Below are 15066 nucleotides of genomic sequence, written 5' to 3'. Positions count from 1 at the left end.
AGGCCTGGTTGGAGTGGCTTCTGAAATGAACAACTTGCTTAACCCACCATGGAAAGAGAAGGAATGAGCTACTTCTTTACAGGTGCCCCCCTTCCCTTACAGGAATCATCCCCTGTCTGAAGGATGGGTTGCCTCCAGGGGAGTTGCCTAACTGAAGCAGCCTCCTGTTTGGCCATACCTTCATGGGTATGGCACAGTCCACACCCATGAAGACATGCACCAGAAGCAGGTCATGTGGCTACAACCCAGGCAGGTTAACTCTCATGCTTCCCTAAAGCAGAAAAACACTTTGCTGGATTCACCTACCTCAAAAATATCAGTCCAGGTCAACTCTTGAATTCCAGTCGACACCATCAGAGAGGGAAGAGTTCACATTCCCTTTCCTACTCAACATATTGTACCTCACGAAGTGGCAAGAAAAAGGAGAAGTGTTATCTATACAATTAACATTCCCCATTCAGGGGGACTGTAGAAGCCATGGGAGAGGAAAGGTGTGCCAATCCCACTAAGACATTAACCATCAGGCAAAATAACATTTTAAGTCACCATTTTAAGTTCAAGAACAGAGGGCAGAGGCATAAAAGATTTGCTCAATCAATTGTGGGATTGAAAATTTTCCAGAGAGCTAAGGATACTTGTAAGATGTAATAGAGTGCAGCCCACTTATCTCTCATATGGAGGTCACGCTCACAGAAACTCGGCCTGCTGATCAATGTCTGTGTGTCCCAAAAAGAGGAATTGCATGCTGCAAGAGCCAGCATCTGGGGGCTGCTTCTGAGAAATTCATGCAGTAAAGCACTTCCATAAAGGTGGGTTACCTTGCTGATAGAATCCCAAAAACAGGGAAATGAAAGGCAGAGACATGAAATGCCTCTCATAACAAACATTCTAAAATAAATGGGAATAAATTTTTTTAAAATCTTATAAACCTTTACCATTGTCCTCTCTGTGCTTGGCGGGTTGGGGGGCATAATGATCATCAAACAGCAGAGTAGCAGTAAGTCTGAAAAAGTGGTGACAGCAAAAGCAAAAGGACATGCTCTGTCACTCATCAACCCACGCTTCAGTTTTTGTAGCCATCTACTATTATTATTAGGCATGTGATTCCCCAAGCAGTAAACCATGGTTGTAGCTATTTACAGGTCACTGGAAGTCTGGCCTGTGCTGCAGCGGAGTTTTGGTTGTATTTCACAAAAGATAGTTTTATTTATGTTTGACTGATGCAGGCAAAACTGGAGGCTGATTTTTCTTTTTTTGGCTTTTAGTATAAACACTTGTGGCAGCTCTCTATTTTGGGTGCAGACTGAAAAACAGATTGTTTTGTAGTTGCTGAGAACGGCTGGGTAAATCAAAGGACGTTGTTATTGCAGCTGAACTTTTCTTTCAAGAAAGCAGGAGGAGTTGCTTTATTTTTTAATTCTGTGCAGTTTTATGTACACCGTTCGCTCCAAATATTTGATGTTTGCCACACTTGTTATGATTTTCTCCAGAGAGATGCTGTCTTTTGGCAGCAAAAGATAAAGTTGACTGATACAAATGAGTCACAGTACCCCAACAGTAATTAACAGTGATGCAATACCCAGGCGAAAAAGAGGACTTGAAGAATTAACTGTTGAGTTTTCTTGACGATGCAGCTGCACTTTAAGAGAGAAAGCTCAACCCATCATAGAACTCCATTGTGTACATTAGAGGAAAAAGCTTGGCAAGATACATTAAAGATTTTTGCTAAAGAGATACAAATATTTTGCAAGGGCAAAGGGCGCTGAGGCAGGCTGTACTTACTTCCAAAGAAAAGTAGGCAGTATGACAAAGAAACAGTAATATTTCTTTATCTTCGTTTTCACACTTCATCATCTATGAAAGACTGTCTTTTTCAACCTGCTGAACTGATTTAAGCCACCCCAACTCTAAATTAACTTTTACTTAAAAGTCAGTCTATGACATCCTAATCTAGGAAGTTATCTGTGCTTATGGTTTCAGCCCAGTTCTACAGAAGGCCAGTTCTGCTATTTATAAATGGGATTTTACTTGTTCTATAAAGTTCTTACACAAATCTCATGGGTCGAAAGAGAAGGAATGGTTGGCTAAGAAGACGAAACGATTGAAGCAACTGCTTTATAGCACAATATGAAACTTGACACTGTTTTCTGCTGCCAGTATGATTCCCAAGTGAGATGGATAAATTGTGGTCAAGACCTGGACAGGTTAACTAGTGGTCATCAGTGCTGGTGGTACCTTTATATACAAAAAAAAAAAAAAAAAAAAAAAAAAAAAAAAAAAAAAAAAAAAACTATTGGACAGGGCATTTGAAATTTAATACCAGACATGAAACAAGACATCTGTTGGACTCTCATTTGTTTCTCTTTGAATGGGCTTTAATTGAAAGCTCAGTGAAAAATGCAGGTTACATTCTTAGTGTTATCAATAGTTTGTAACAGCAACAACATCAGAACAGTGATGCTTCTAATATTTATACATTTTCTAACTGGAGATGTCTAAGAGCAATACATTATCAGATATATATATATACACACCATTTCAAGCAATTAAAAGTAAATAATAAACCCCTCCTCCCAAAACCCTGAAATAATATATTTCCTTACACTAATAATGTCTTTTTCACATATACTTGACAAAGAGTCTTTTTTAAGTTACTTATCTTAAGAGTAATCTGTTAATGGAGATCCTGGACCAGCCCCATTAGAAGTTCAGTTTTAAGTTTATACAGCTTGTTAGCCACATAACCAGTGTGGCTTTACATTGTAAACAAATCCCAAATGTCTACAATGATTGGAATTAGTTTTGTGTAAAGGAGATCTATGCATCTCATGATAGAATAAATTTAAACCAATACATTAAAAAGAGAGAGAGAAAAGGAGAAAGCTAATTGACAAACAAAACAGTTTTGAGAGTTCAATTATGCAATTCTTTAAAAACCAAGTTAACTTAATGGTAAGATTCTTATTTTCTGTACAGAGAGGCTCTGGTTCATCTGGCATTAGCTGCTCTATAAAGACAACCTTTAAAAAAAGGTTTGACTTGTGAAATTCAAAAGCAGAGCTTCCAACTCTAAAAGTCTGCTCTTTGGCAGTACGAGTACAAAGGTTACCAGGAGTATCTCAGGTGACTGTTCCTTCGTTTTGTGAGGAAAGCTGTACTAGCATTCAGGAACCTCAGCATATGCAGGGATGATGTAAGTGCAGAGCTAACCTTCAACAGGGAGGAAGCATCCTACCCACTGCAGGAATTAAAAAGGTACAGCAATTTGTACCTAGAAAAATTCAAGTGAAAATAACACAAAAAAAAAAAAGCTGGAGATAGACATGAAAGCTAAGCACAGTTTATAGTAATCTTGAAACTGTGGCAATCTTGCCTGCTTTTGTACAAAACCACAAGTAAATATCTCTTGAACTTATTGAATAGGAACTTGTGTAGCTCCAATTGGAAGGCAAGGCTGAGCAGAATCCTACGGTTTAGTTAACTTGTGTCAAATAGGATGCGAAGACAGCTGCAGCTCTCTGACAGAGGTGATCGAGGATGGCTGAGAAAGTTTGCAGTAGCTTATAATGTCCCATCTGGTTTTTTCACTTGTTTGAACTGTCTAAAGGGCCAACTGCAGTTTAGTCATGTTCCTCTGGTGCATGTTGTGATGACGAACTAATTCATCAGACCTGGCAAATTTTTTTTGACAGCTGGGCCACCGGCAACTGAAAGGCTTTTCACCTGTTAACAAAACACCCTGTTATTAGCTGAGCATACAGCTCATCTGAGACACTGCTATTTGTTTTCTTTCTGCAGGGCTATGAGGAGCTGGCAGAGCCCCTGTCAGGAGGAAAGGCACCCTGGGCTGTCCTGAGAGGGCGTGGGAGTGCCCCCAACCCCTGCTCACATCAGCACTCGGTGCTTTCCTACCTCTGCCTCAGCTGGTGTTTAACAGCAGCCTTTTCAGGTGACGTAGAACACTTTGCATGGTTCATTCCTGAGGACAGGCCCTTGCTGAACACCGTGTTGCCATGATTATGTTCCTCTCAGCTCTCAAGTGACCAGGTTTCAAAGTCACTCTGGCATTCACACAAGCTTCAGTCACACCTCGGGCAGTGGTGCAGACATACTGTTAGTCACCGTGGAAACTCTCAGTGACTTTTTAGAGCTTGACCCCCAGTCAAGGGGAGGTTTTTTTCCAGCTAATTCAATGGGGTTTGGCTGAAGTTCTTTGGAACTGGTGAGTGTAAGTGAATATGGTAGAAGCAACAGAGTTCAGCATGGAGTCTGCTGAGCCAGACTCAAAGTTTTCTGCTACTATCTAAATAAAGTGGATTCACTTCTATGGGAGGTGTCAAATGCTCAAAATAGCTTTTTTCTAACATCTTCAAGGGCATAATATTCACTACAAATAACTCCAAGCAAAGCACATTCAAATTTAACAAGAAATGCCACCACTTTTTAACTGCTTAACATGGTCTCTCGATTCCCTAGAACGTGTAAGTGGAATTTCAGGCTGTGTTTCTGATGCCGCAGGAATGCTGATGGAATGCTTTCATTAGCTCAGAGCAGTGCCTGGTGACTCATGCTTCTTTTCTTCATTTTTCTTTTTTTTTTTCATCCCCTCAAAATAAATGCAATATTTTAAAGTATGTTCAGCTCTGGAGCTGGGCTCTTCAGTGCTGTTTACACACCTCGTCCTCTCTAACACAGTCCAGACACACTGGGGTGGTACAACCTCACCCAGGCATCTTCTTATTTACCTTTACTTTGGGCATTTCACAAGCCAAATCCAAATTCAGACAAAAGGGGATTTGCATAAATGTGAATTTCTGTTTGCACACTCCCATGAGAGGTATTTTAGGTGGGAGGGGGTTGCCTAAAATCTATTTTATCCACCTAGCATAGATGCTGGCAAAAGCATCGACTATTTCCCATGAGTGCATGAAACAGTGTGGGAAAAAAATTGATCTGGTCAAAAACCACAGACTGTATAAACTGGTCTCCTGTCATCAGCATTAGCAAAATTATCCTGTGAACTGAGGTGAGATATTTGTAGCTGCCCAGCTTCTCACAGAACTACCACAGTAACAGCAGCACAGTTCCACTGCTTCACAAGCAACCCTGGTTGTCCTCTCCCAACAGAGGGGAAGGAATCCCTATTAGTTCTGTGCTGGGCATCAATTACTTTGTACAGCTTCATGGTACAGATATCAGGAATCACATTTCCATTGCTAAACATGTCTATGGATGGATAAATCTTCCTTTGATGATTTTTTTTGTTTGTTTTTTGTTTGGTGGTTTTTTTTCTTTTAACAGCAAAGATTGCTGTCACAGTGAAACTGCTTGTGAAGAAAAAAATTCCCTGAATAACAACAAATAATTTGGTAGTTGACTTAAAATTAGAATGCAATTACATGAAAGCCACCTGTGCTTTGCTTCCTCAAGATTTAACATGGAGTAAGTTAATTTGAGCTAGGTGCTTTGTCACAAAATTTAGGGGCTACGAGGAAGAAAGAGGAATGAAGATGTGGGCCAAGGTGGAGATGAAAAATCCCCACCCACCATTCATGCTCATCCCCCTCAGGAGCTGACACATCCAAAGGTGTTGTCAGGATTGGCTCCATAACATCTTGTGCTAGTGGCAGGTAGCAAACCCATGGCAAGGTCTATGGGGGTCACGTCACCAGGAGCCACAGGGAACTAGGACAGGGAGAGGAACTTCACTAGCAAAAAAGAGAGCAAATTCTTCACTGTAGCTAATCTGGGCTAAAAAAATTACTGGAGTCATGCAAGTCCTGAATTAGCAGCTCAGTTAGCAATGAAATGTGATGGGGGGGTGTAGTTTATCCCAGCTTGCCAGCACGTTACAACCACTTGCCATTTTATCTCTCCCAGAACATTACCTCTTGCTGGTTAAGAAAACATCTTTCTTCATGCAAATGCACAGAGACCCAGGCCCTGCAGCTCAGCAGGACCATGGGGACAACCCAGGAACACAGCCTTTGCCTTTTGCAGATTGCAAGTGTAGATGTGGCCATTGGGTGAAGCATTTATTTGGCCAGAGCCACAGAAAATGCCATTGTTCTCAGGTGAATCATTTCCTTTATTAAAATTTCTCTTTTATTTTTGGAAGTCTGAAATGTGTGTTTTTATGGTCCAGAAGAGAAAAAAGAATTCTTAGCAGGGAGAAAAAGATTTTCAGGCTCCTTGTCCATCTGTACAGAGACTGAATTTAAAAGGTTAACACCAGTATGGAAAAGACCGTGACATCCAACAACATGCCAAAGTGCTCGGTAAACAATTACTTGGCAAAAACACTGCATTCATAGCAGAAGGAACAGCAAATGTCAGTACACAGGACTAATTCTAAAACTTAAAATTAAAATACAGAGGTTGCAGCAGTTGCTTCTTAATGGTGTTTACATTTGTGTGAGGGCAGAGTAGACTAAGATGGCCTCTTTTTTACCCCCCATGTATTAATATGAAATACTACAGTTTCTACAAAAAAAAAAAAAGTCCTTGAATATTTGAGTAAGCTTTTACTTTAGTGTCTGTCAGTGTGAGTTTGCAAAAGGCACTGCTTTTATCTGCTGGAGAGATTACAGTCCAAGCAGCAACAGCAAGAGCTTTGCCGTGCTATCCTGCATTAGGCTCAACTGACACTTGGGAGAAGCATGAGTAGGCACGAATACTTTAGATTACAGACCTTTGGCTAAAGCTAGAATTAAAATTTCTGTCTTGTAGGGTTTTTTCAGTAAAGGCAGTAGATCAACTTGACATTTGTGGGCTGAGACCATGATGCTCATTTCATAATAGCTGACAAAATTTATTTTGCCAAGCTGAAATTTCTTTAAACACGAAGGAAGAAAGCATAGTTTCTAAAATCACCTAAATCCCTTTGTGAAAAGTGACTGTCACGCCTGAGGAAAACAGCCACCCTGAAAAATCAGCACACCCTGAAATTTTTCTGCTGTCTTGAATATTTAAATACTAGTTAGGACACTTTCTAATCACGTCATTTACAACAACATCGATTTAAAATTAAAAAATAAAAAAGAAATATAAATGTGAAGAAAAGTTTACGCACTTGTTTTACCTGTATGAGTCCTGGTATGAGTCTTCAGATGATCAGATCGGGAGAACTTTCTCTGGCAGGTTTTACACTGAAAGGGCTTCACACCTAAGAGACAAAAAAAAAAAAAAAAATCTATTCTTATGTCCCAACATTCTTGAAAGGCTGAATGAAATCAGTTATTTCTGAAGTTTCAAAAGCCTGGATTTTGATTTGGGTTTGGATTTCCGTTTTTTGTTTGTTTTTGTGGTGGGTTTTTTGGGGTTTTTTTTTTGTTGTTTAGTTGGTGATGGGTTTTTAGTATTTTTTTCTAGTTACTCTAACTGCTCCTCCTAGCTCTGTGCCTACACATTACAGAAAATTAGTCATTAATGAGACCACCACCCCTTGTAACCTCCTCTTCCAGTGCTTGGGTCTGAAGCATCTGAAGAGCTCCATCATAAACAAACCCCCATTTAAACCATTGCACTAAGGAAGATCTGCAAACATTGCTAATCCTGACCCTGTGGTTTGTCACTGTGGGTATCCTGAAGGAGCAAACAGGACATAAGAAAAATCAAGGTGCAGAAATCGATTTTCATGTGCTCCCAATAGGTTTAACTTACTTCACACTTTTACTTTACACGTGACACATAGGTCTTGGGGAACTTTTACACATTGGCAATTTTTTCTTGCAGAACTGTTTAATTTTAAACACAATATATTCTCTATATTAGGCATAAAATATAGAGCAAACAGTTTCATTATGAAAGTTGTTTCAAAAGACGGTGTCAGGATGTAAACGTCATTTGAACAACCACAGTAGTGCTAAAAGGCAAGTTAAAAAACCTAGCCATGGCCTTGTCCTAAAATTAACTTCAAGAATTTGGTGTTATGAGCTGACAACATCAGAAAAATAGAAAGAAGTTCAGGAGTATCTCAGGATCACAATTCCTATATACAAATGAACTCTGACTAGTAGGCAAGTCTTGTCCACAAACCTGTGTGTCGTCTTTGGTGCCTTTTGAGTTGGTCTGAACGAGAAAATCTTCGTTCACAGTCTTTAAAATCACACTGATAAGGTTTTTCACCTGGAGAGGAAAAACAGTTTATCAGAACTTGTGACAAAATGAGAGAACATTCAAGCTGAATCAGAAGATGAAAAGTATTGCTCCGAAAGACTTCTCTGCAACCTGAAGCAGTCTAGTGGCACAGCAGGAATGATTTGTCATAAAGCCATACAACTCTGTTGGAAAGGCTGCCATAATTCTACTGCATTGACACTGATACTGAATCTGCTCACTCTAAGAAAACAGTCTCATAGGTTAAAGCTGCAAAAAAAAATCCAGTGAATTTTGAGTGAATTTTTTATAATTTTTCTGCTGGCAAAAACAGGAATGTTTTGGTTTATATTTCTCTAAAAGCCCCATTAAACCCTTTCCACCTGTTTCAGTAGCACATAATTAAGACAGAGGAACAACTTAGAGTTTGAACTGAATTGTGCTTAAAACAAAAACTAAAGTTCTATCCACATAGGTGACAGTTTCAACCACATTAAATTAATTAGAAAAAAGCTAAGCAAAAAAATCAACCTCAGAAAAAGACATATCCTTCCCCGAAACTCAAATTAGATTTCTTCAATAAAGTTCCATTAAATGGAATTTCTCACATAACTGCACAGCTCCCACAGGCAAAGCCATGAATTATTGCAAAGCCTCATGTAAATATAAACTCTTCCCCTCCTCCCATGCAGTTCAGCAGAGATCCTCAGGGTGGGATTTCTCTGGGATGAAAAGTAAGGTCCTGAGTTTTTTAGAAAAAGAAATCCTTACAATTCAGTGTCTCAAATGGACATGGAATTCAATGCAAAGGACTTCACCAGCCACATAAACATGCAAGAAGAAGTGCAGCAACTGAGGAGCCTGAGAAAAGAGGGAAATACTGCCAGCAGGTAGCAGAGCACCCAGGTGGGGAAATTTGGCCAAGTTAAGCCAAAACAATCCTGAGCTCGATGATCCTCCAGGTCTGACTTACTTCTAAGCTAAGGTCCCTTTGCACAACACTGGAATGCTGCTGAAGCCTCAGACAGAATGACATTTATGCCCACATAAAGCATGGTGCCAGTGCCACAGCACAGAGCCTCAGAGTGAGCAGGAGCAAAAGCTGGGAGGATCCTGGGCTTTATCTGGGACAGACACACGGGAGCAGCTGGGACCTGCCCTGCCTGCTGTGGGAAGCCGAGATGTAAACCAAAGGTCCTGTGGGCAGAACCTAGAGGAAAACACCACCTGGAGCAGGCAGAGGGATTGCTTTCTCTCTGTTTAATTTTGAAACGTATCGCTTTGATAAACCTTCCTTGAGGGTGTCTGCGTGTCTGATTCTGCCATGATGAGGAAATGTATTCTGGTTGTCCTGGTATTCTGAGACACCAAAACAAAGCAGTTTGGTTTAAAGCAGATGCCTTTTGATCCAGGTGACAGAGAATAAGCAGTGTATTAAGGAGAGCATTCCAAATTCATCCTGGTGTAGCTAAAATAAAAATTTTAGAAAAGCAACTAAATCTGCAAGAACAAGCTAACTAACTTCCTGTGACAGTCACCCCAAGGAGTTTACTGATTCTCAAACTTAGGTGTGGACAATTTCTATGTCTGCTGTGCTTAATTTATTAGCATAAGAGATTAAAGTTGCCACAGGTGTTTGAAATAGTTCCATACACTTTGACCGCAAGGACTCCCTGGGGGTGCCTGCTTTTCAGAAACCACTTACATCCAAGGAATTCAGCCCTCTGGCAGATTTAAGAGGGGGAATGTCAGCAGAGCAGAATGCAGTGACAGGATGATTGTCTGCTAATTGCAATATGAACTTAGAAGATGGTTAAGGAGGTACTGGAATAAAACAGCATGGAGGGTCTGATGGCATGCACCTGAAAGTATTTCTTCAAATACTTTAGAATATAATGTTGATTAAATTAAAGTCAGGTTTAATCCATGGAGATATTAAAGGAATCAATCTAAAATGTTTACAGAAGGATCTGATGGCACTGGGAAGAAAACAAAAAAGCAAATAAACAAAAAGAGGCACAACATTTAGACAGAAATCCTAATTTCCCTTTCTTCTACATCTTCCATGTCAGCTGTCAAAGCTGACTGTCACATGCCTGTGAGGTCCCATAAATTTCCTCAGAACAGGACCACAGAAACACCCCAGATTAGAAAAAGCCTGTTAGTACCCCATTAAATCCCTACTGTGAGAGTGTCTCATTTCCCCAGGTCTATCAAAGCCTCTCCAGTAAAAGGCTGAAGTGTCTCCACATATGAAAATATCCAGTAATGCTGTCACCTTCTTATGTGAACACACACAGCTCCAAAGCAAAACAGATGGAGAGCTGCAGATGGAGCTTCTCCAGCCCTTCTAACAGGGATGTGACTACTCACACCACTGAAAGAGGGCACACAAAAGAAAGGCTGAACTTAGAGCATAACAAAATAATAAAGATGGGAGAGGATAGAGGGAACGGCATGTCCTTAATATTTAGGAAAATATTTTTTTAAAAAAAAGGTCTAGTATTGTAAACCAAATGTGAATCTGGTTTTGCACATATTGCAAGAAATGTTTCTAATAAAACAAACTGATTTTGTCAAATTTAGACTAAGGGAAGTGTGCACATTTTCTCTGGAGCAAATTCATTTGCTCAGGTATATGGGAAAACAGAAAATTCTACTGCTGAAAAAGTTGCACAAAATATTCACAGTCATTGCTTTTAATTAAGGAGTTCTGCAAACGTAAAAGCCTGTCGCTAACAAGAACATGTGAGAAAAGGAGGCTGACTTTGAAACCAGAGACTGCAAGTGTGAATGAGAATGGTCTATACATCCTTCACCAACTTAAACTCCTTTTCCTATATGAGTGTACCCACTTAATCAAACAAGTGCCATGATCACAACTTTGCCTTGCTAATTCTACATTTTTATTTAGTATCATTAACTTTAGCAAACTCACACAAAACATGTTTATTTATTTAGTAAGGAGCCTTTACAGCTAACATTTTCTGTTGTCTTCACACCATATATGTGACATGACATTGCTATTCTGAAACTACTCTTGTGCTTTAGACCCCTAAGTATGATTATTTTATGCTGTAGATATATCAGGCTGAAAGGATATATCTTGACACCCTATGAAAAAGGACAACCTTCCTGATCTACAGATTCTCATACTCCACTGCAGATCATACCTGAAGCTGAGCCTGTTTAGGCTAAAGAATATCCCCGGCAAACAGGCAGAAGATTTTCTCCCTGCAAACCTGCTCAGCTTTGTGTTAGGATAAATCCAGTTTTCCCAATGAGTGGCACTGAACCCAAAGGGTCTCTGGCAAGAATGCTGATGTTTCCACCAGAAGTGAAATTTATGGAGGTCTAGACATCAATTTGTTTCTGCAAGGAAGTACCTGAAGCCTGCCACAGAATGACAACTCACATTATTTGCAGAAAAGTTGAAAAGTTAGATGTATTTCTGAATTTGCTTTCAGAGGCCTATCTGCTGCAGCAAAATGCACCAAGATAAGAAAAAAGCTTTTTTGGCTGTAGATGTTTCAATGAAGGCATTGTTAAGAACAGATAAGCAGCCTCGGAGGGTACAAAGTGTTAACATATTTTCAACTGAAGCTGTTTGAAACATTGGTAAAAACTGATTACAGAATCCAACTTTGTTTTTCAGGGCCTTGCTTGGTTTTGCAATACAGCAACTGGGAATGAAGGATGGAAGATCTGATGAGCCAGTCCTTTGGATGTATCTATTACAGAAATAAAAAATATAATCCAGAGAAAGATACAGCAAAGATACCAGCTGTTGGGTTAATATCGTGTATATGTAACAGCTTGTTTTCAAATCGTGTGTTCATCATTTAAAAAATGACCAAAATCATGAACCTACCACTACACTAAGATAGCATAAGGTGGAAGAGCCTCAAACCCATGGGTGAGTCCAGAACCACCTTACAGGAAGATTAATAATTTTTTTTGTTTGTTTTATTAGGAAAGGTATTACAAACACAACCACATTATTTTTGGAGAAAACTGGTTCCAAATTTTGCTTTTGACACTTAGGAGAAACAGTCAGGGTTAGACAAACACATGAGATTGCAAAGGAAATGATCTGCATCACAACAGTGGGTTTGACTGCCCACTGAAGAACATGGCAGTGGAGAACCTTCATGGCCACTACGTCTAAACCATCCACATATCAAGCAGCCAGGAAAATATGATAACTGGGAAGTTATGCCCTCCAGATGCTGCCACAGTTCACCAAACCCTCCCAAAATCTAGGACTGACAGACCACAGGAGGAGACAGGAAATAAAGAGCACCGCATTCTAAGCCTCTACAGCAGCTGGGAATTTGGTAAGCAGAATTCCCAGATCATAACAATAGGAAATGTCTGTAGCCCTTCAACCAGGCTGAGGACAAAACCCTGCCAGATGACAAAGGGAAAAACTCCTTTCTGCTCCTAAAGCTAAATGCATCAGCCAGAAAAGCTACTCAAGCAATTTTCATTCCAGAACTGACCATCCCTTGCTTTCTCTCTTCAGCAGCTGCCAGCCTCAAAATCTTACACAGCAATGCTGGTACCAACAAAGCAAGCTGATAAGTTTTGGGGAAAAAGCTGGCCTCTTATTGAAAGAAGATTTGAGAAATAAATAATTTTTGCTGTCAACACATCAAAATGTGTGTGCAGAAGGATCTGTGCCTACCTGTACAGAAAAGGTGTTTGAGGGGGAAAAAAATGTTTTTCCTTTACCCAGTTCCACTGCAGCAGAGGAGAGGCAGGTATGGCCTCAAAGACAATGGAGAAGCCTCTCTGGGGAGTTGGACAGACATAGGCCTATCCCCTATGTCTTTTGGGGGTTTTCTGACTCTACAAGCCTACATTATATATGATATCATATTAAAAATCTTCTCCAGCTAAGGAAAAAACATAACATATGTAAGCTACAGTCCTTGTTATTGATCCAGAAATAACACTGGGAAAGCCAAGCAACTACATGGAATAAAATACAGGACAAGAACAAACAACTAATGACTGCTAAAACACTGAATAAGTCAATTTAGGAATGAAGGAAATAGTGGTTATTAGACAAATTCAGAACTGTTTAGGCATAATGGAGAAAAATACTGAATTTAATGGCCTTCAAAAGTTTTCCAAATGTTTTTTATTCCAATTTATTTATAGGAAGAATTATAGCATTTCTGTAGACCTTACTTTCTAAAGATGAACTTGCACTTGCAGTCTGAAGTATCTTAAATTTTTAATTTCAGCAGCTCTGAAGACAGCTGTCTCAATATTTTCTGACTTGCCCACTCATTAATTAAAAGTGCTTTGTGTGCATTTCTCACACTTTACACAACTGACTGAATGGTTTCCAAAAGGAGAAGACTGCAACAATCTTGTTAGGCAATCTGCTAGGCTCCCTTCCTATTCTCTTTCATCCCTTTGACTTTACATGGTATCAATGGTTAACTGAAAATTTATATTTACAGATTACATCCACAGACTTCTAGGTAAGTACAGATAGAACTTTCTAAATAAAAATATGAGAGGCAATCAAAAAAATTAAAACCCCATAAGGAGCATATCTAAAGGTATATCATAATATTACATGTTCAACACCATAAATCTCCCAATGGGGGAAATAACTCTTTGTTTACTCTTCAGCAAGGTGCAGCAGAGTATTTGATTTCCACATTTTGAGGTCCTATTTCCTGAACTCAGAGAGAATGCAGACATTAGCCTACAAATGACTGGGTTCCAATTCCTCATGGAAATACCCCATAGCAGGGAACCTATTTGCCAATCCCTGCCTTCATCTCCAGCAAGAAAACGTTTATGCAGGAGAACCAGAGGATGCTGAATGTCTAAGTTCTTCTTGCAGAGGAAACTTCCTAATAATTAACATTAGATGAGATTTGGAATGAGATTCAATGGTCCCAAATGAGGGCGGAAAGAAGAAAAAAAAATCAGAAGAGAAAACAACTCACAGCCCTGTAATAGTAAGGGAGGGAGGGAGGTGGTCTACTTACTGTGTGTTTTTCTTAGCCAGATCCAGGGAGCCTTCAGCTCCAAATGAGGGGGTGCCCAGATGACAAAGAGGGGTTGCCCAGCTGTCAGAGCACACACTCACTCATCTGATGGATTCTCGTGCTCCCTGACCCAGCAGAGCATCTCTTGCCCCTTGTGCTGTCTCAAACCCCCCGTGCCCACTCTGCTGTGCCGTGATTGATACCCACCAGTGTGCTTTCTGCTGTGCATCTGCAGGTGGGACAGCTTGAAGTATCTCTTGTTGCAGCCGGGGTAGGCGCACATGAAGGGACGCTTCTCGTTCGTCTCGCTCGCCGACCGCACGATGGTCGGGGCCACTCCGGGCACGCGCCGGACGTCCTGCAACGACAGAGAGCTGCTAAGGACACCTCTGTGTGCTCAGCTTTGGCCTCACACATTCAGGTCACTCAACACCTCCCCAGGACAGAGAGATACTTAGATAGATCATGCTGGAACACAGGAAATTTTGTTGCATTCTACATCAACAACTTCAGTATGCCTTAATCGGTTCTTTGCAGAATGCTAAAACTATCTGAAGTTGAAGCACAGTGAACTCTGCTTAGTGAATTATCTCACCAGGGTTTCTATGTGAGATTGAATGACACTCTGACCTCATGTGTAACCACGCAATCCTGGCAGATCTCTCACTGCCACTTAAAATAATTTTAAGTTTATACCAGGGTGAAAGGTAAGAGCATGAGCCGGAGGAGTATTTTTAAATACTTTTTATTGAAAATACTCATATGAAGTTAAAGGACAAGGAAATGGATGCCTTGGATCAACACAAACTGATTACCAACAAAACAAAAACAACTGTCTAGGTGGAGCTGGTGAATAGTTCAGCCTTAATGCATTTTGGCCACTGTCACAATGTTCCACCAAAGATGATCTCCTCCTTCTGGGATAATTAACTTCCTTAAACAATGTCAACCACTT

At 40.2% G+C, this 15066-nt stretch overlaps 1 protein-coding gene across 6 annotated transcripts in view; it reads right to left on the bottom strand.

Annotated features, from left to right (window-relative positions):
* Nucleotides 1-1356: 1356 nt before the first annotated feature.
* The window catches only part of WT1 (WT1 transcription factor), an 82710-nt gene continuing 69000 nt past the window's right edge, over nucleotides 1357-15066 (bottom strand). Inside the window, exons 6-9 of one of the 6 annotated variants that reach the window (XM_063397951.1) lie at nucleotides 14319-14469; nucleotides 8038-8127; nucleotides 7073-7165; nucleotides 1357-2235 (exon numbers count right to left, since the gene is read on the bottom strand). In XM_063397951.1, the coding sequence (XP_063254021.1) occupies nucleotides 2210-2235; nucleotides 7073-7165; nucleotides 8038-8127; nucleotides 14319-14469 (360 nt within the window). In that variant the 3' untranslated portion in view covers nucleotides 1357-2209. Of the gene's footprint in view, nucleotides 2236-2274; nucleotides 3724-7072; nucleotides 7166-8037; nucleotides 8128-14318; nucleotides 14470-15066 lie in introns of those variants that run through there. The other 5 variants (XM_063397952.1, XM_063397950.1, XM_063397955.1 and 2 more) reach the window with 5 other exon arrangements.

This window comes from Prinia subflava, chromosome 5, assembly GCF_021018805.1.
Source record: "Prinia subflava isolate CZ2003 ecotype Zambia chromosome 5, Cam_Psub_1.2, whole genome shotgun sequence".
In the NCBI taxonomy this organism is placed as follows: Eukaryota; Metazoa; Chordata; class Aves; order Passeriformes; family Cisticolidae; genus Prinia; species Prinia subflava.
The sequence above is the reverse complement of the archived record's forward strand: the minus strand, read 5'-3'. Positions and strand labels throughout refer to the sequence as shown.